Source organism: Heterodontus francisci, chromosome 12, assembly GCF_036365525.1.
Source record: "Heterodontus francisci isolate sHetFra1 chromosome 12, sHetFra1.hap1, whole genome shotgun sequence".
NCBI classification, from domain to species: Eukaryota; Metazoa; Chordata; class Chondrichthyes; order Heterodontiformes; family Heterodontidae; genus Heterodontus; species Heterodontus francisci.
The window spans coordinates 58,847,957-58,869,828 of NC_090382.1; the positions used below are offsets into that span (position 1 = coordinate 58,847,957).

The 21,872-nt window shown below is 41.5% G+C and overlaps 1 protein-coding gene across 2 annotated transcripts in view; it reads left to right on the plus strand.

Moving 5' to 3' along the window:
• The window catches only part of LOC137375879 (tetraspanin-17), a 61,103-nt gene that overhangs the window by 10,642 nt on the left and 28,589 nt on the right, over positions 1-21,872 (plus strand). For both annotated transcript variants that reach the window (XM_068043496.1, XM_068043495.1), the window contains exons 2-4: positions 40-90; positions 9,235-9,381; positions 18,385-18,555. In XM_068043496.1, the coding sequence (XP_067899597.1) occupies positions 40-90; positions 9,235-9,381; positions 18,385-18,555 (369 nt within the window). The remainder of the gene's footprint in view (positions 1-39; positions 91-9,234; positions 9,382-18,384; positions 18,556-21,872) is intronic.

Genomic DNA, 21,872 nt, shown 5'->3' on the forward strand with positions numbered 1-21,872 from the left:
ACTTACCTAATGTGTTATTGTATTTGTTTTGTTTTGCAGTTGCTGGGAGCAGCTTTTCTTGGAATAGGCCTCTGGGCATGGGCTGAAAAGGTATTTTGCATAAGCATGAACGTTATACAAGATATACTTGATAATTTACATAACTTTTGTAATCTATTCTCTAGAGGAAAAGATACATGATCTGTTGTAAGAATTAGTAACAGATGAAGGAAAAGGCATCATTTGTTGCAGTACATATAGTTTAGATTCAGTTCATGCTAATAAGCATTTTCACTTGAGTCTCGTTCTATTATTCATTCACGGGATGTGGGCATCACTGGCAAGGCTAGCATTTATTGCCCATTCTAATTGCCCATTGAGTAGGCGATGCTGTTGTGCTGTTAGGTATGGAGTTCCAGGATTTTGACCTAGTGACGATGAAGGAACGGAAGTATATTTCTAAGTCAGGACAGTGTGTGATCTGGAGGGAAACTTCCAGGTAGTGCTGTTCCCATCCGCCTGCTTGTACTTGTTCTAGGCATTAGAGGTTTCAGGATTGAGAGGGGTCCTTGAAGAAACATTGGGGATTTGCTGCAGAGCATCTTGTCAATGGTACATGCTGAAGCTACTTTGCGCCTGTGATGGAGGGAGTGGTGGATGGGGGACCAATCAAGCAGGCTGCTTTGTCCTGGATGGTGTCGAGCTTCTTGTAGTGTTGGAGCTGTACTCATCCATGGAAGTGGAGAGTATTCCATCACACTCCTGACTTGTACCTTGTAGATGGTGGAAAGACTTTGGGGAGTCAGGAGGTGAATTACTCACCGCAGAATACCCAGCCTCTGACTTCTTGTAGCTGCAGTATTAAGTGTTAAGTTTTTGGTCAATGGTGACACCTAGGATGTTGATGGTGGGTGATTCAGTGATGATGTCTTTTGAATGTCTTGGGGAGATGGTTAGATTCTCTCTTGTTGGCAATGGCACTTGTGTGATGCGAATATTACTTGCTACTTTGCCTAAGCCTGAATGTTATCCAGGTCCTGCTGCATGTGGGTGTGGACTGCTTCAATATGGAGCTGCAAGTGGAATTGAACTATCATTAGTGAACATCCCTACTCATAACCTTATGATGGTGTTATGCAGACCCCCACCTGCCAAAAATGAGGCATATTAATTTTGTCATGAGCATTGATTTTAAACTTGCTGAGAAGAAGAGAAGGCAAAATATGCTATCCTCGGGGCATATGAACTAGTACCCGAAGCCTATTGCCAAAGGTTTAGAACCCTCAAGAAGCAAGCTAATCAAACTTATCTGGAGTTTGAAAAAAGTAAGTGGCTGGCTTTTGACCAGTGGCTGAGGGCTCTTAAAGTACAGCCCTTCTATGAGAATCTCACAGAACCAATTCTATTAGAATTTAAAAACTCTCTACCACTCTCCATAAAGACCCATGGCGAGGAGCAGTGGGTTCAGAAAGCCCGACAAGCAGCTGTTCTGGCTGATGAGTTTGCTTTAATTTATAAGTGGGTTTCCCAGGGGAGAACCTTTCCTAATCAGCCCCACAAATCCAAAAAGGACAAAGGGTGGGAAGGTGATAGGAGCCCAAACAGTCCTGGGAGAGAAAGAAAAGCAGGAGACACGGGGTCCCCCTCCAGCCAAAAAAGAAGGTGCCATAAGCAGGACTGCGACCCGGAGACTTGTGTGCTTCCATTGTAATAAAGCAGGGCATTTAAAAGCTGACTGCTTGAAACTAAAGGGAAAATCTGTAGGGTTAATCAAGGCACACCCGCTCAGTGAAGAAGTGAATCTGATGGAAAGCACAGCAGAACAAGCTGTGGCTTTAACTGCAGTAAAAGTGAGACCCAGGAAGCTTATGGCTTCAAGTGCAGGAAAATTTAATAGGATTCCTGAAGGTTATCAGGGTTTCCCAGGATGGGAAAGTAACCCCTTGCCTCTTGAGTGGGGCATGCAAGCCCATAGTAATTCTCAGGGACATGGGCCCTAGATCCCTTATACTGGGAAAAGGCCTGACCTTTTCCCCCCCAGAGAGTGCAGTGAGCACCAGAATTGTGGTGAATGGTATTGGAGGGCAGTGTATGCCTCTATCTGTACACTGGGTGCACCTGGAGTGCGACCTAGTTTCAGGACTGGTGACCATAGGGATTGTGTCCCTAGTTTGCCCATAGATGGGGTTGACCTCCTAGGTAATGATCTGGCAGGGGTGGAGGTGGTAGCCCCCCCAGTAGTAAAAGAGAGACCGCAGGAGGTCAGAGAAACGGGGCAGTGGCAGGTAATGGTCCCCTGCAGTTTCCCTGAATGTGTAATGAATCAGGCCATGATCCAACCAGCTCCCCCAGAGGAGACAATTGGTATGGCAGGCAGATGGCCTTGAGGTCTGTTTGTCCAAGACTTTCTTTGGAAAGTTAGAAGACCCAGGAAATGAGTCAAATGGATTTTCCCTAGCTGAGGCTCAGCAAGCCGACCCCAGTATTGCGAGAGTTAGCACAGGCTGCCCGGTCTGAAAGTGAAGCAGAGGGAGCCCCTGAATACTACTATTTAAAGAATGAGGTACTGATGAGGAAATGGAGTGTTTCTCACAGACCTGAGAGCAAGGAGTGGACAGTGGTTCACCAGTTAGTGGTGCTGCAGAGGTACTGGAGAGAAATATTAAGAATGGCCCATGAGGCTACAGTGGCTGTACATGTCGGTATACGAAAGATCAAAGCTCACATAAGATAGCAGTTCGACTGGCCAAAACTCCACAAAGATGTGGTGGAGTACTGCAGGAGTTGCTACATGTGCCAGGTTGAGGGGAAACTCCAAGCTACAGTGAAACCTGCACCCCTAAATTCTGTACCAGTGTTAGGACCCTCCAGCAGAGGGCTGGTGAACTGTAAGGGACCCCAACCGAGAACAAAGGGGGACAGGCAGGCATAAGGCTGGCAAAAGGTTAGAAAGGGGGGGGAAGGGGAAAAAGTGACCAAGAGGGCAGGTTAAAAGAAGTCCAGGAGGAATCCCGAATAAAAACCCCTACTGTCAACCCCGAAAAATTTGAAAAGTTAGATCCAACATCCTCCTATGTAAATGCAGACACTAGACGCACCCCACCAGAGTTGCTAACAGCATTTACAGGAACTTGCAGAGACCAAGAAAGACCTCCTAGGGGGCAGAGAAACTGGGTGTAATACCTTGTCTAATTGAAGTGCCACGGGAGTACAGTAGAGCCTGCACAAATACCTGCAGGCAGGAATGTCCCAGAGGACAAAGGGGAGATCAGCAAAGAATCCTCCCCTGCAGTCCAAAAAAAAGAGTCCAAAAGCCTTTGCATGACTCAGGAAAGCACTGAAAGAGAATTCAGGGTAGACCCGCCCACTACTGACTCTCCTAGGAAAAAAAAAATCCAACTCGGGGCTAATTAAACCTAGCCATCTCAAAGACACCCTAGGCTGTCATAGAAATGGGCAAACTGAAGAAAAACCTCCCCAAAGAACCACATGTTTATGGGGATGCCAAAAAAGGGAAGTTTAAAGAAACACTGCCACTAAGAAAAGACAGGCTGTAATAAGTCTTAGGATTTATGAGTGAATGTGAATGACTGAGGGAGAGAGACGCATACGTTTTCCTGTCTTATATTTTCTCTCTCAATCCTTTTTAAAGCGCTGCCCCCACCTGCCAAGAATGAGGCATATTAATTTTGTCATATGAACATTGATTTTGAACTTGCTGGGAAGAAGAGAAGCCCTGTTACAAGGGCTGCCAGACACTTAGCTGAAAGACATTTGCACACTGACAGACAGTGCTTGTGGAGCCAAAAGGACCATTCCCTGACAAATTCAACCCACAATGGGTTTTGATCACCAGACGTTGAAGGTGTGAGGAGGAGCATTCCAGAAACTGCTAAGGTGATACAATCCACAAAAGCTAGGCCTGGTTAAATCAGCTGGTCACATGATTAACTGGCTGCTCCAGGTTATTTGAACTAGCCAGAGTTTTTGAACTCAGACTGTTTGCTCCTGCTGTGAGAAGACCTCTCTTGTCTGCTCCCTTCTCTTTCTCACAAACCTCTGGACCCATTGAGAACACATGAACATCAAGAGAGAAAAGTCTCCTACATCGAACAAGGTTTAAGAAGAATACTGAGCCCCAACAAAAAGCAAGACCTACCTACAATCAAGGACTTTGCAGCGAGCGCAAAGAACAGTAACCAAAACCATCTTCAGATATTGCCTCAAACGTTTCCGCTTTATTTCTTCACTTCTGTCTCTATCTGCATGTGTGTACTGTGTATGCATGCTAGCGTGGGTGCATATCCGTAGGCGTTAACGGAATTAGAGTTTAAGTTTAATAAAGTTCAACCTTTTTTCTTTAAACCTAAAAAAAAAACCTGTTTGGCTAGTTTCTTTGCCTTATAATTGGAAGTTAGTAAACAAGGAATCACTCGGGGAGCTAAAAAAAAAAATTAATTTTAAAGATCAGGTGAAGGCTGAGAGGGAACCCTAGTCCCATTTCTTACCTGGTCGTAACAATGGAGGGAAGGTCATTGATGAAGCAGCTGAAGTTGGTTGGGCCTAGGACGCTGTCCTGGTGAACTCCTGCAGTAATATCCTGGGGCTGAGATGATTGGCTTCCAACAGCCACAACCATCTTTCTTTGTACTAAGTATGACTTCAGCCAGTGGAGAGTTTGCCCTCCGATCCCCATTGACTTCAGTTTTACTAGGGCTTCTTGATGCCTCACTCGATCAAATGCTGCCTTGATGTCAAAGACAGTCACTCTCACCTCACTCCATAATTCAGCTCTTTTGTCCATGTTTGGACCAAGGCTGTAATGAGATCTGGAGCCGATTTGATCCTGGTGGAACCCAAACTGGGCGTCAGTGACAGATTATTGCTGAGTAAGTGCCGCTTGATAGAGCAGTTGACTACACCTGCTGTTACTTTATTGATTGCGAGTAGACTGATGGGTTGGTAATTGGGCTGGGTTGGATTTGCTTTTTATTTGGACAAGGCAAAACCTTGGAGACAGTCCCTTATTTGTCCCTGTCCCCACAGTTTGGTGCCTTGTTAAAAGGTTTTTGAAAGTGAAAACAAATTGACAACTGGTTTTGCGTCATCCACGAACCTGGTAACTTCCTCAAATGTTCAGTCAAGTTAGTGAGTCGTGACCTTTTCCAAAAGCCATGCTGAGAGCCTTTAATAATCCCTTCTCTGTCCAGGTGATCATACAAAATATTTCTATTGATTCCTTCTAGCAATGTGCTGAAATCAAGCTAATGGCCCTATAAATTATCTGGTTCTGACTTCTTGGAACAACATTAACCTCCTTCCAGTCTGTGGGAACAATCCCTGACTCTAGCACATGATTAAATATGTAAGTAAGCATCCTAATTCTTTGAGAAACCTTGTGTGAATGCTGTCAGAACCAGGAGCACAATCTGATTTGAGATACCTTACTCTTTCCAGGATTATATTGCCATCCACTTTGACATTTATAATTTCAGTGTCAACTGTACATTTCTTTAATTGTAATTAATCATAGTGTATCATGTGAAAACTGACAAATTAGCCATTTAACCTTTGGCATGCCTTAGGTGTTCACCTGAATTTGGCTTGAGGAATCCTTCATAGATACAGAATGAAGGAGGCCATTCGGCCCATCGCGTCTGTGCTGTCAGTCAGCAAGAGCAGTTCACCTAGTCCCACACCCCTGCTGTTTCCCAGCAGCCCTACAATTTTTAATCTCTTCAGATAATTATCCAATTCTCTTTTGAAGGCCTCAATTGAATCTCTCTCCGCTACACTCAGGCATGCATTCCAGATTTTAATCATTCGCTGCGTAAAAATTTTTTTTCTCATGTCACCGTTGTTTCTTTTGCTGGTCACCTTTAAATCGGTATCCTCCAGTTCTGGATCCTTTTGGCAGTAGGAACAGTTTCTCCCTATCTGCTCTGTCCATACCACATATAATTTTGAATACCTCTATTAAATCTCCTCTTAATCTTGAACGAGAGCAGCCTCAACTTCTCCAACCTATCCACGTAACTTAAGTTCCTCATCCCTCGAATCATTCTTGTGAATCTTCTCTGCACCCTGTCTAATGCCTTCACATCCTTCCTAAAGTGTGGTGCCCAAACTGGACACAGTATTCCAGTTGAGGCCAAACCAGTGCTTGATACAAGTTTATCATAACTTCTTTGTTCTTGTACTCTATCCCCTTATTAATAAAGCCCAGGATCCCATATGCTTTATTAACTGCTTTCTCAACCTGTCCTGCTCTGTCAATGGTTTGTGCACATATATATCCCCAGGTCCCTCTGCTCCTGAAATGCCTTTAGAATTGTACCCTTTTAATTTATGTTGCCTCTTCTCATTCTTCCTACCAAAATGAATCACTTCACACTTTTCAACATTAAATTTCATCTGTCACTTGTCCACCCATTCCACCAGTCTGTCTATGTTCTCTTGAAGTTTATCACCAGCCTACTCCGATCACAATTCTTCCAGGTTGTGTGTCATCCACAAATTTTGAAACTGTACCCGTACATTCAAGTCTAGGTCATTAATATATATCAAGAAAAGCAGGGGTCCTAGCATTGACCTCTGGGGAGCTCCACCTGTATGACTCCTCCACACCAAAACAAACCGTTCACAACTACTTCCCTGTCTGCCAATTTCGCATCCATGCTGATACTTTCCCTTTTATTCCATGAGTTCTAACTTTGCTAACAAGCCTGTTACATGACACTTTATCAGATGCCTTTTGGAAGTCCATCTGCACCACACCAACTGTATTACCCTCATCAACCCTCTGTTACCTCATCAAAAAACTCAAAACAAGTTAGTTAAACACAAAATAAAAAACATTTTAGAAAATGCTGGTAATACTGAGCAGCGTCAGTTCTGAAACGTTATTTCTCTTTCTCCACATATGCTGCCAGATCTGCTGAGTATTACCAGCACTTTCTGTTCTTATTTCAGATTTATTTTGCTTGAGCATGATTTGCCCTTCACATATCCATGCTGGCTTTCCTCAACTAATCCAAGTGACTCTTAACTTGGTTCTGAATTCTAAAAGCGTTTCCACCACTGAGGTGAAATTGACTGGCCTGTAGTTGCTGGGCTTATTCCTTACACCCTTTTTTGAAGAAGGGTGTGATATTTGCAATTCTCCAGTCTTTTGGCATCTGCTCTATATCTCAGAAGGATTGGAAGATTATGGCCAGTGCCACTGCAATTTCCACCCTTACTCCCCAAGAATCCTTGGATGTATCTCATCCCGGTCTGGTGACTTATCAACTGTAAGTATAGCCAGCCTATCTAATACCTCCTGTTTATCAATTTTTAGCCCATTCAGTGTCTCACCTACCACCTCCTTCACCATGACTTGGGCAGCATCTTCTTCCTTGGTAAAGACATGTGAAAAGTATTCATTTAGTACCTTAGCCATGCCACCTGCCTCCATGTGTAAATCTCCTTTTAGGTCCCTAATTTGCTCCGCTCCTCCTTTTACTACCCTTTTACGATTTATTTGCCCCTAGAAGAGTTTTAGATTCCTTTTTCATATTAGCCGTGAGTCTCTTCTCATACTCTGTCTTTACTTCTTTTGTTTGTTTTTCACTTCCCCTCTATACCTCCTATATTCAGCCTGGTTGTCAATTGTATTGTCCAACTTACATCTGTCACATGTGTCCCTTTTTTGCTTCATCTTATACTGTATCTCTTTCATCATCCAGGAAACTGAGGATCTGTTTGCCGTACCTTTTCTCCCTTATAGGGATGCACCTTGACTGCACCTGCCCTATTTCCTCTTTAATGGCAGCCTATTGTTCAGTTACAGTTTTGCCTTCCAATCTTTGATTTCAATTTACTTGTGCCAGCTCTGTTCTCGCTCCATTGAAGTTGGACCTTCCTCAATTAATTATCTTTACTCTGGATTGCTCCTTTTTTTTTTATAGCTAACCCAAACTTTACGATGTTATGGTCGCTGTCCCCTAAATGTTCCCCTATTGACATTTGATTCACCTGACCCACCTCATTCCCCAGAACCAGGTCCAGCGATGTCTCCTTCCTCGTTGGACTGGGAATCTACTGTGGAAACTCTTGCACCTCTCTGCCCTTTACCCTACAGGTCTGATGTCCAGAATCCGGCAACCTTGGGGCGGAGACTGTGCCGGATTCCGGATTTTGAACATCAGTACTTGGGATCATCCTTGTTGCTACATGCTTCTGCATGCATGAACATCCCTTTTGATCTAGGGGGATAAAGTTAAAAATTAAATAATAGGAATAATAAAACTAAACAAATCTGAATTTGGTGTTGTCTGCAAGTTTAGAAATTGTTTTTGATTCCAAAGTCTAAATTATTAATATAAATTGTGAACAACAGTGGTCCTAGCACTGATCCTCGTGGGATCCCACTTCCTACCTTCTGCCACTTTGAATTTGTATCCATTACCACTACATTCTGCTGTCTGCCTGCAGCCAGCTAGCTATTCATTCTGGGGCTTGTCCCCTGACTCTGCATACTCTGACCTTATTCCTGTGGGAGCTTATCAAATGCCTTTAAAAATCTAGATTACATCTTCTGCATTATTCCTGTCTACACTCTCTTACCTCTTCAAAGAATTCAGTTATGTTGGTCAAGACATTTCCTTTTGAAATCCATGTTTGCTATTCATCATTGTATTTTTGGTTTCTAGATATTTTTATGCTTTCTTCACTATTAGGGATACAATTTTTGCTACTAAGTCTAAGCTGACTGGCCTATAGTTCTCTGGACATGTTCTATCTCCCTGTTTAAATAAAGGTATAAAGTTGGCCCTCCGCCACTTATCTGAAACTGCACCTTTTTCTAACATTATTAAACATGTGTAATATTGCCCCTGCAATCTCTTAAAATGTGCAAATGCAATCCATCCGGGCCAGGAGTTTTATCCTCTGAGTTAAATTAGTTAATTTAATATTTCTTTATTTTAAATGCAGTTATATAATTTCTAATCTCATCTTTAGGTGTCATGTCCATCTGATCTGTCTCCCTGGTAAATACTGAAGCAAAATAACTATTTAATATTTCTGCCATTTTGCTATTGCTGCTTATGATTTTATTCTGACTGTCCCTTAGTGGCCCATTCCCATCCTGACTTTCTCTTTTTATTGTTTTTTGAAACGAAAAGTCAAGCGTAAAATGTAGGATAATCCAAAGCTAGTTAGAATGTTAGTATATCTTTGAATAATAATGTTATGCAATATTCTCTCTTTCAGGGTGTGCTTTCCAACATTTCCTCAATCACAGACCTGGGAGGGTTTGACCCAGTCTGGTTGTTCATTGTGGTGGGCGGAGTAATGTTTATTCTCGGATTTGCTGGCTGTATTGGTGCACTCCGTGAGAATACATTCCTGTTGAAGTTTGTAAGTATGTTTACATACTGTTAATATGTTGGAAAATTACCAAATAGGTGGTTTCTTAACTATAACTTTATTTTAAAAAATCTGAAGTTCAACAGTTCTTGAAAGAACAATTGTGTTTTAAGTAGTTTCTCAATTTAACACAAATTTGATGGTAGTAATTGATTTTTTTCTGTAAAAATGAGTTAGAAAAAAACCAAATGGTGCATGTTGGCATTCCTCCAAGTATTTATTGAATGATTTATAAACTTTGATCCACCCATCTTTGAACATATTTGGACAATTGTCTGGAATTCTAAGCAATAAGATTGTAAGCAACAGATTTTTTAAAAATAAAAATGAATCATTTTTTAGAAATTGCTCAGAAGCTAACTGCTTTAGATGTTGACCATTATGTTGTGAATATTACAATCCGATGCATCAAGGAGCCATACAGCAGTGCTACCTTTTGTCTCCTTGTGTTGTAGAAAATGAGGGCCAGAATTTTATGGCGCCCCCCCCCCCCCCAATGGATGGGGGGGTGGGGGGGGGGGGTGCCTGTTCCCGACCCGCTCCCGCTGCAATTTTACGTGGGGTGGTGGCGGTAAGAAATGGCTCGCCTGCCCCAGGCCAATCAAAGCCCTTAAGTCACCAATTAACTGCCACTTAAGGGCCTCATCCTGCCGCCGCAGCTATTTTACCCTCGGCGGCTGGACGGCAAAGGCCCCAGGCAGCCGCTGTGGGGAAGGGGTGGGGAGGTGCCTCTTGATTGGGCACCCTGTGCCCCACGGAGCAGTGCCCCTGAAGCTCCAGCTGCCCTCATCACACCACACTTTGCCCCCCTCCCCACTTAGCGTCACCGCGGTCCGGCCGATTGTCCCTGATGAGGCCCGAAAAACTTACCTGAGTTCCGGGGCCGTCCTTGCTGTTGCCTCCTATGACTGGGTGTAGTTCCAGCAATGGCCACTGCTCCCAGTGGTGCTGCTGAGACTAAGGGCTGCTGGCCCACTGATTGAGTTGCCAGCCAATTAGGTGGGATTTCCTGCCTCAAGGAGGTGGAAGTCCTGACCAAGACCAATTAAGGGCCTGGGGATCGAAAAATCCCGGCCTGGCTCCCCAGGCCCGGCGGAAGCGGGCTTGCCACTGACTTTTCGGCTAGTGGGCGGGGCCTCCCACTCAACGTAACGTAAAATTCCGGCTGAGGTTTTTATCCAGTTTTGATTTAATGGTTGTTCTTTTGAACCTATTCAAAGCACATGAACAACTAAAAACTCACTGCAGTTCAAATTCTTGTACCAACCTTGTTTTGATGGTGTGGCAAGTTTTGTCAGGTGAATAATCCAGATTCCGAGATATATGACTGACAGTTCCTTTTTAAATTTGAATGGTGGGAAATGCAAAATAACATGAATGCCTTTCTGCACTAATAATAGACTAATTTTGAATGGGAAGCTGATGTAGTTTCAAATCTCAGAAGGAACTGGTCAGTTTGATAAATTCAAGGAAAAAATTCAAGGAAAGGCAAAACAATTATTTCCAAGTTATTTACAAGCTTTAGTTTTTAAGAGTTCAAATCATTTTATAATTTTATCCGCTAGAGCTGGATGGAAGAATGTCTACTGCAGATATGTAACTACATGACTCTTGTTTGCCATGATGCTCTATTGTTTTCAAATGCTGGACATCTTAAGAGACATTGAGGCTTAAAAATGGTGATGATTGGGTGCTTAATATACAAGGATATAAAATGTTCAGAAAAGATAGAGAAGGAGAAAAGGGAGGTGGGGTGGCAGTACTGATTAGGGAAGTCATTGTAGTGTTGGAAAGAGGGGATGTCCTTGAGGGGGCAAAGACAGAATCCGTTTGGTTAGAGTTGAGAAGCAAAAAGGGTATAATCACTCTACTAGGGGTATTCTGGAGAAGACCAATTAAGGGCCTGGGGAGATAGAGGAGCAAATCTACAGGGAACTCTCAGAGCCATGCAACAACTGCAAAGTGGTGATACTGGGGGACTTTAATTACCCAAATATCGAGTGGGATAATTTTAGAGTAAAGGGAAAGGTGGGGGTGGAATTCCTGGATTTTGTTCAGGAGAACTTCCTTGATCAGTATGTTCTCGGCCTAGCTGGGAAGGAGGCATTGCTGGATCTAGTGCTGGGGAATGAGTTGGGCTAAGGTACAGGCTAGGTACATTGCAACAAGAGCGAAAGGTAAGGGAACCAAAAAAAGGGCTCCTTAGATGACGAAGGAGATAAGAGATTATGATCAAATAAAGAGCGTGTATGATGCATATCAGATGAATTCTTGAAGTGAGAACCAGGCCAAATACAATAAGTTAAGAGGGAAGGTGAAGTGGAAAATAAGACTGGCAGAGACAGAATATGAGAATACAGTCACCATAAAAGGTACACAAGAATCTTCTACCGGCATGTAAATAGTAAGAACACAAGAAGCAGGAGTAGGCCATTCAGCCCTTCAAGCCTGCCCCGACATTCAATAAGATCATGGCTGATCTGTCCCAGGCCTCAACTCCTCTTTCGGGCCTGATCCGCATAACCCTCGACTCCCCGAGATTACAAAAATCTGTCTACTTCCTCCTCAAATACTATTAGTGACCTAGCCTCCACAACTCTGAGGTAGAGAATTCCAGAGATTCACCACCCTCAGAGGAAATTCCTTCGCGTCTCAGTTTTAAATGTCTGCCCCCTTATTCTGTAACTATGTCCCCTAGTTCGAGATTCCCCCACCAGTGGAAACATATTCTTAACATCTACCCTGTCAAGCCCCCTTAGAATCTTAAATGTTTCAATAAGATCACCTCTCATTCTTCTAAACTCCAATGAATAAAGGCCTAACCTGTTTAGCCGTTCTTGATAAGACAATCCCTTCATCCCAGGAATTAGCCTAGTGAACCTTTTCTGAACTGCCTCCAATGCTAGTATATCCTTTCTTAAATACGGGGACCAAAACTGTACTCGCCAACATCCTGTACAGCTGTAATAAGACTTCCCTATTTTTAAACTCCAACCCCCTAGCAATAAAGGTAAGCCAGTAGTAAGAGGTATACTAGGGACAAAGGACATCCTTTGAGGTACAGGGCAAGACTAGAATACTTAATAAACACCAATACAAAGTACTCATTAAGGAAGAGGAATTTGACTATCGGTAGAAGCGGAGGGAGTAGAGGCAATGGATAGGGTAAAAATTGAGAGCGAGGAGATATTGGAAAGGCTGGCTATGGTTAGGGTAGATAGGTCACCTGGTCTGGATGGCTTACATCCCAGGTTGCGCAAGGAAGTTGGGGTAGCGATAGCAGAAGGGCTTGCCGTAATCTTCTAATCTTCACTAGATATGGGGATGGTGCCAGAGAATTGGAGAGTGGAGGGTGTAAGCACAGTCCTAGCAATTACAGACCAGTTAGTTTAACATCAGTGGTGGGTAAGGTTTTAGAAACCATAATCAGGGAAAAAAATCAACAGGCACTTCGAGAGATTTGAATTAATTCAGGATAGCCAGCACAGATTTGTAAAAGGCAGATTATGCTTGACAAACTAATTTAATTTTTCGATGAAGGGAATGCGGTGGATGTTTTCTATATGGATTTTAAGAAAGTATTTGATGAAGTACCACATAAAAGGCTTGTTAACAAAATTGAGGCTCTTGGAATAGGGAGGTCAGTGTCCATTTGGATAAAAACATTGACTTAAGGACAGAAAAGTGAGTTGTGGTAAATGATTGTTTTTCAGACTGGATGATAGTAGACAGTGTTGATACCCAAGTGTCCATGCTAGGATGACTGCTCTTTTTTTTTTGCTTGAATCTTGGAATGCAGAGCAGAATCTCAAAATTTGCTCATGATACCAAACTTGGAGTGGCAAACTGTGAGAATGATGCAAATTGCCTGCACCAGGCAGACAAGTGGCAGATGGAATTTAATGCAGACAAAACGTGAGGTGATGCATTTTGGCAAAAGGGAAAAGGTGAGGCAATATAGGCTTAATGGCACAGTTACAAACCGTGTGTAGGAACAGAGGGACCTAGGGGTGCATGTGCACTGATCTTTGAAGGTGGAAGTACATATTGAGAGAGTGATTAGCAAAGCATATGGGATCTTGGGCTTCATAAATAGAGGAATTGTGTACAAAAGCAAGGAAGTTATGCTGAACTTTTATAAAACTCTGATGAGGCCCCAACTAGAGTGTTGCATCCAGTTCAGGTCACCACACTTTAGGAAGGATGTGAAGGTCCTTGAGAGGGTGTAGAAGAGATTTGCCAGAATGGTTTTAGGGATGGGGGAATTTTAGTTAAAAGGTTAGGTTGGAAAAGCTGGAGTTGTTCTCCCTGGAGCAAAGGAGATTGAGGGGACATTTGATGGAGATGTACAAGATTATGACAGGCTTAGATAAGTTAGACAATTCCCATTAACTGATGGTGCAAGGACTAGGGGGAACAGATTGAAGGTTTTGGACAAGAGATGCAGGAGGAATGTGAGGAAGAACTTTTTTTAAGCAGTGAGTGGTAATGACCTGGAAAACTCTGCCACGAGGATGATGGAAGCGGAAACAATCACTGATTTCAGAAAGAAATTGGTTGGGCACTTAAGGGAAATAAGCTTGAAGGGCTACGGGGATTGAACAGGGGAGTGGGACGGACTGAATTGCTCTCTGGAGAGCCAGGATAGATTCGATGGGCTGAATGGCCTCCTAGGCCCTAAATGATTCCATGACTCTGACATAGGATAAGCCCAGCTGCTAAAAGCTACATGTTTATGACATGTAGTTTGTTCTTTATTTCTTTGCCATGTTACTGAAAACTCTCAAGACAAACATAGACATTTCTGAAGTTATGAGAAGTTGGATCGCGCACATGCGAGTAGCCTATGAAAAGATCTAGAATAGGAAGGTTAGTAAAGGTTTTGCTAGCTTTCATGGGTGTTAGTATTTCAGTCACCCAAGTAGTGCAGCCCAAAGACATGATATGTTGCCAGAGGAAGTACAGCCCAATATGTCTTGTGGTATTGTGCACTCAGACTTACTTTGTGTAGTTTGGTGCTGATGTCGGACTGCTGTCTGCAATAAACCAACAAAATAGATGATATGTAAAGCAACATTCAACCTAACATTGCTTTTAAGGAAGGGTGCCAGTTTATTGTTTTGACAAAGCATTATTCCTGAGACATTAGTTTTATTTTCTGCATAGATGCTGCCTGACCTGCTGAGTTTTCCCGGCATTGTCTATTTTTGTTTGCTTTCCAGCATTTGCGTATTTTGTTTTCGTCAGTTTGTGTTTGTTCCCTGTGGGGAAAAATAGTTTTCAAAAAACGTTGTTCTCTTATTGTTTACATTTTCAACTTTTTTGAATTTTCCCTGTTTTTGGTTTTATTTCCTACTAACAGCAGGTGTTTGACGCTAACGGTTATGTTCCATATCCTTGACTTATGACGATTATAATATTATTGCAGATTTAGTGAGAAATAATCCTTTAGTATGTTATTTGTAGGAAGCACAGTCTGCAGTATGTTTAAAAAGCAGCAGTGCATTGAAGAGTTTAAGATGACACCAAGAATCAAGTGTGGGAAACTAATACAGTTGCTCAACATTATCTCAATCATGCTTTATTACTGCTTTAGAACAGTCTGTTATACATCACTGTATCAATGCACTGTTTACCATGAGTGAGGGTGTCATGAGAACAAAATAATGGACAGATGGCTTTTCCAATTATCATCACTTCGATAGTTTATAATTTTGTGATCTTGTATCACAAAATTTAACACTCATTAAGATTTGTTTAACTCTGCTACAGTTCTTGCCTTCAAAAGTAATCTACACAAGTATGAAGTTTATCCCATTGGTCTTGTTTATGTAGCTGTAGACAATATTGTTTGGCGTATACACTTTTTTTGTAATTAAGGGAAAAAGATCGCATTTAGTAGAATTGGAACTGTTGCAGCGTACTCTTTATTCAAAAATCACTTAATTGGAGAAAAAATTGCAGTTTTTGTTAATTATCTAATTTGAATTTCTGGTTTAATTCAAAGTTTTTGAGCAAAAGAAACTAATTTCGCCTACCAGGAAAGAACTTGCATTTATATAGTGTCTGTCTTGTTCTCTGGGCACCACAAGCTCATCACAACCTATTAGGTAGTTTTTAAGTTGTAATGTAGGCAGATGCTGCAGTCAATTTGCATGCAACAAAGAACAATGAACAGGTAATCTTTTAGTCGTGTTAGTTGAGGGATAAACATTGGCCTGGACAGCATTAAAACTCTCCCATTGTTCAGATTCTGTCATAGGACTTTTGCGTACACCCATGCAGGCAGAGGTTCAGCGAAAGAATGTATTTAAACTCGAGGCTCACGGTCTACTACACAAACTCTGTTTGGATGTAGGGAAGAGGAAGAGCTTGGAGCTTCTAATATTTGGAACGGAAGGAATGCAAAAGAAAAGTTCAAACACTTGCTGACCATAGTATTGATGAGGTAGAGGAAAACAAGAAAAGCTATATTTGGGGGAGAGAGACATGACTTACCCATCTGGGTTACAAGGTTCTTGTATTCTGTCCAGTAGTGCTGAGAAGGTGCTTTAAGAGCTTCTCCTGCTTTGCTAGTAAAATTCCAAGTTTTGGCATGAATTTGGACACTATAGAAAGTTACAAAGTGTTGAGAAGCAATTAAACATTTGCAAAAGAGGGGAAAGCAAGGTCATAGGAAATGGTTACTTTAGAGACGCAAGAAACAAGACTTTCATTGCCCCATTTGTAAAGATTAAAATTCAGTGATTCACCTGAGTGTGTACTGCAGACACTGAACACTGTGGGTATCAAGTCTGAAGGAAGCATCATAGGAAAAGAGTAGATATGGTTGTTTGATGAATAAAAGATGTTATATAAACTTGGTTTGTATTCCCTTGAATGGGAAGGTTAAGGAATGATTTATTTGAGATCTTTAAAATGATTAACAGATTCAGTAGAGTAGATACAGAGAATCTATTTCCACTGGTGGGGGGAATCCAGAACGAAGAGACAATTAGAGCCAGGATATTTAGGTGATAAATCAGGATCAGTTTTTCACCAAAGAGTAGTGAAAATCTAGAACCCTCGTTCCCCAAAAGCCTGTAGGTATTCAGTTGAAATTTAAGACATATAGATCAATTTTTGTTAAGTAAACATTATCAAGGGAAATGGAGCAAAGACAGGTCAATAGCATTGAGGTACAAATCTGCCATGATCTAATTGAATGGCAGAATAGGCTCAAGAGGCTGAATGACCTATTCATGTTCCTACATCGTGTAGAGAATCAAAATTGGGAGAGGATAGACTTATCTGAAATCCTTGAGCTTATGGAAAATGTCAATGGATGACTCATCAACCAGGACATTAATGATTTCGGGAACCGGTCAAGAGCATAATTTTGGTGGGAGGCCATATAATCACTTGCTAAAGGTTTGTGGTGACAAACAAAGTAAAGACTCTATTCACCAAACTGTTAAGAATCGAGTTCAAATATGGTGTGATTTAGGGAACAAGATCGCAAGGGAATTTAAAAAAAAAAGTATTGCAAATGCTGAAAATGTGAAACAAAAACGAAAAGCTAGAATCATGCAGATGGTCAATTTGAATTTGTGGGAAGATAGAGACTGTATTTTAAGTAAGTACCTTCAGAACTAAAAAATAAGGCAGACAAGCTTATTAATAGGATCAGTTAAAGGGTCATTGTGAAGGGGAAGAAAGGCCAACACTCTGAGGGTCTATCAGTTGGGTAATGATTGGATGATCTAACAGATCACCACAGTAAAGCATTAAAGAATCATTCAGGAAACATAAGACATTAAAGGTATAAATGTGTAAGATAGGGAGATCCTCCGGCATCTGTTTCGCTTTTACTAGCTTTTGTCCGAAGTCACATCAGCTTCACATGGAATGACCTGGTCTGTTGTATTCCTTCGGCAATCCTATAAGCTGCTAGAAAGTGGCGCTAACACTTGTCCAATGAGATTGCCAAAAAGTGTCACTAGCATTTCCGAACACCAACCCTAACAATTCAAATGGGTCACATAATTGCTATTGGCTAACAAAATTGCTCAAAAGAAATAATACAATTTTCCCCCTTCCTTCTGGTAAAATAAATGAAATATAATATATGCAGGTTGGTTTTATTAACATGAGGATGAAACCACTTTCAGTTCTATAGATTGGATAGTTAGCCTTTCGATATGTGGAAATGTCAACGGGGCAAGTATAGTTTTTAGAGATACAGCACTGAAACAGGCCCTTCGGCCCACCGAGTCTGTGCCGACCATCAACCACCCATTTATACTAATCCTACACTAATTCCATATTGCTACCACATCCCCACCTGTCCCTATATTTCCCTACCACCTACCTATACTAGGGGCAATTTATAATGGCCAATTTACCTACCAACCTGCACGTCTTTGGCATGTGGGAGGAAACCGGAGCACCCGGAGGAAACCCACGCAGACACAGGGAGAACTTGCAAACTCCACACAGGCAGTACCCAGAATTGAACCCGGGTCGCTGGAGCTGTGAGGCTGCGGTGCTAACCACTGCGCCACTGTGCCGCCCCTATAGTGTAAGTTTATAAATAAAAGCATTTTTTAAAAGTAAAGGTGCTAAATTTGAAATAAATTATGTACTTTGTTTCAGTTTACGTTTATATTTTCAGTTCATTAAATACATTTTCATTGGATTTATGATGTGACAATTTCCAAAATCAGTTCTATGAACACACGGAGAAGGGACGGTAGTTGAGCAAGGAGCATTTTGGTGAACTTGGCTCATTATCTTAATTTTGGGGAGCAATTCCACCATGTTTATATTTTCGATTTCAGTAATATAGCAAATACAATAAAAAGAAATAGTTTGTTATAAAAATAATCCAGATGTTCTGATATTTTGAAAATTTAATTGTGGAAATGGTGTGCCATCTGAGTAAACATGCCACACTTCTGAATTTACAGTAAATTTTGGTATAAGATGCATTGTATTGAAAATTTTATTTTTCAGTTTTCAGTATTTTTAGGTCTAATTTTCTTCTTGGAGTTGACGACGGGGATACTAGCATTTGTCTTCAAGGACTGGATCAAGGACCAGCTCAATTTATTTATCAACAAAAATGTTCAAGCTTATAGGGATGACATAGATCTTCAAAACCTTATTGATTTTGCACAGGAATATGTAAGTAAATTGAATCATCTGTGTCTTAGGGTAAAATTGCTAAATAATTTCACATAAACCTTAAAAATGGGCACCTGAAATAACATGGTTACATTTAGGAAGCAGTAATTCCACTATTATGAAGTATTTTTATTTATATCGTGCTTCACAGCATGTATGCAGACAGCATAAGACTTACCTTGAAATTGATTTAACAACTACTCATCCCCTTCCCACTTGTAAATGTAGATAATGAAACAAAAGAATTGTTGATGAATTTACAGTGTTTTATCTCTACCTTCAATTTCATATCATTTAACTTTCCTCATTTATAGTCATTTGTCTGTTGGAGTAAGTAGGTTGCCCCTGTGTACAACTGACCTTTCGGTTGCAATTCACTCATGGGATTACAGGCAAAATTGGTAAAATCTTTTGGTTGTGGCAGTACAAAGTTGAGTGATTTGGAACATGAGTAAAGGCATTACTTGGACTAGTATTAAAGCATGCAAGCTAGAAGGTCCCAGATTATATTCCATGCCTAGTGATGGTGAATAGTATAGTCTGATGAGAATATAAAGATAATATTACAATGGAGTAATGCTTAATGTGTTTATTTTTTCATACGCCTTTTATATCGATTTGCAAGTCTGCACACTGTTCAGTTATGACGGAGCTTCCCATTTTTCTGGTCAGTTTTTCTTATTTGTTTGTTTTTAAGCACTATACCAAGAGATTTTCATACTGTAAGAAAATAAATGGGAGCAGGAGTATGCCATACGGCCCCTCGAGCCTACTGCATCATTCACGAAGATCATGGCTGATCTGAACTTGCCCTCTATGCCACTTTCTTGTCTGTTCCCCATAACCTTGACTCCCCATACAGAAATTCCTCATTTAAAACAGTAGATGCGTTCTTAGAAAATGCCACGTTAAGTGAAAATGTATTGGCAAAAACAAATACCCGTAAGAAATAATGGAAAAGGTGTAGGTTGAGAGAGGCTGGAGATACTACATGTAACAATTATTACTGCAACAAAATTTCACTAACCGGAAATGATGGTGGGTGGGGTGGAGAGGGTGAGTGGTGGAGTTATTGGGGGGGGGGGGGCGTCGAAGGCGTAGGGTCATCAGGATCATCAACTGATAATGAAGATGGAACATATGGGACTGTGCATCTTCTCCTTTGCAGGTCAAAGGCCTGGGAACATCAGGATGATCACTTGAGGATATCTTTTTAGTGGATTTTATAAGTTTATCAAGTGACAATTGTGTTGCTGGTCCCATTTTTTGTTTGTAAAGCTCACGATAGCAATGCATAGCGTCATTTCTTTAGTCTGGCTACTTTGGAACTGCATCATCTTTATCAAAGATTGCCAGTGCTTGCTCAACATGGTGGAAAGCTTTTGACGATTTCTTGGTCGTCAATATGTGAGCAGCAGGTGCAACATCAGCATTCCTTCTCTCGTTACTCATCAGTTGTGCCAACTTTTCATTCGACAATTCCTCGTTGTGTGATGCAATCAACTCCATGTCAGCCTCCTCCACCTCCTCAAAACCAACCTCTTTGGCTAACCTGATGATCTGACGTCTCACTTTGGTCACGCCTTGACCGTCCGGAAGCCCCTAAAGTCGCGAACACATTTCAGGCCGCAATTTTCACCAAACCCCATTCATGCAGGCAGATGATAATTCAGCCCACGACTCTTCAATGATATCGATAGCATCCTTGATATTGAAGGCATGCCAAAACTCCTTAATTGTGGGTTTCCCTTCACCATCTGTTGCCTTAATTAATTTGGCAAAGGTTCAGCGTAAATAATATGCCTTGAATGCAGCTATCACACTAATCCATGGGTTGGATCATGGACGTCGTGTTGGGTGGTAAGAGAATAACTTTAATATTCTCTGAAAGATCAACAATGTTTGGAGGATGACCGGGAGCATTATCAAGAATCAGGAGAATCTTGAAGGTAGATTTTCTCTTGCGTAGTATTCTTGCAGTTCTTTGTGAAGGTGAACAGTAAACCATTCTAGGAAAATATGCCGTCATCCAGCCTTTAGTGTTCAATCGCCAGATAACAGGAAGATGTTCCTTTTGAATAACCCCTTAACACTCTCGGTGTCTTCGAATGTTACACCATTAATGGTTTTAACTTGTCACCTTTAGCATTTCCACCAAACAGGAGAGTGCAATGATCTTTAGCAGATTTAAATCCAGGCGCATTTTTTCTTCTTTGGAGATGTATGTTGTTGATGGCATATCTTTCCAGTTAAGACCGGTCTCGTCAACATTCACCTGCTTAGCAGTATAGCCGCCATCTTCAATAATTTCTTCTGAGAGTTTGGGGAAATTTTCAGCTGCTTTGCTAGTAGCAGCAGCTTCACCAGTTACTTTAATATTATGCAAATTACTGCATCTCTTAAAGCGTTTGAACCACCCATGACTTGCTGCAACAAGATTTTGTTTTGTTTGCACCAGGTTCTTTCATCAAGTCTTCGTACAAGCTTTTAACTTTCTCCTGTATGACGAGCAAGCTTAGGGGTGCATTTTGTTGATTTTGGTGTTCAATCCAGGTACTCAACAGTCTTTGCATATTTTCCATTATGTTTGTTGTACTTCAAGGGGTCATACTTTTGCCACCTCCTTTAATCTTACCTGCATTTTCACAGATTGTCCTTAATGTTGATTGACTAGACAGAAAGCTTGTCCAATGTTGGCAGCATTCACCTTTCTCATATCTGTCTATTACATCCAATTTAACCTCCAACGAAATAGATTTCCTTCGGTTCTTGTTCATAGAAACACTCATCAGCTGTTGGTCACTTAGCTCTCATGATTTCAATGGATGGCACCCATAGAGCAGGATAAATCACAAAGTTTGGCAAGATCTGTACAATGACATGCACACTGTAAAGACGGCGGGACAAAGAACAGAGATGAGATCAGGATACGTGGTATACTGTATTCTTCCATGCGTAGACCCACAATTCCCGTACCGCTCAGCTGCGCAGCAAGTACCTATATTGTTGTTCATCATCAACTGACCGCTCAGAACAGCATTATAATGGGCGCATTCCGCATTGTGCGAAAAGTGTTTCCTAATTGAAAAACAATGTTATAACGCAAATGTGTTGTGCGAGGTATTTCTGTATTTCAAAAATCTGTCCTCTCAGCCTTGAACATATTCAGACTCAGCCTCCACAGTTCTCTAGGGTAGAGAATTCCAAAGATTCATGAGAAGAAATTCCTCCTCATGTGTCTTAATTAGACAACCCCTTATTCTGAAACCATGCCCCCTGAGGAGAAATATGCTTCCAGCATCTACCCTGTCAAGCCC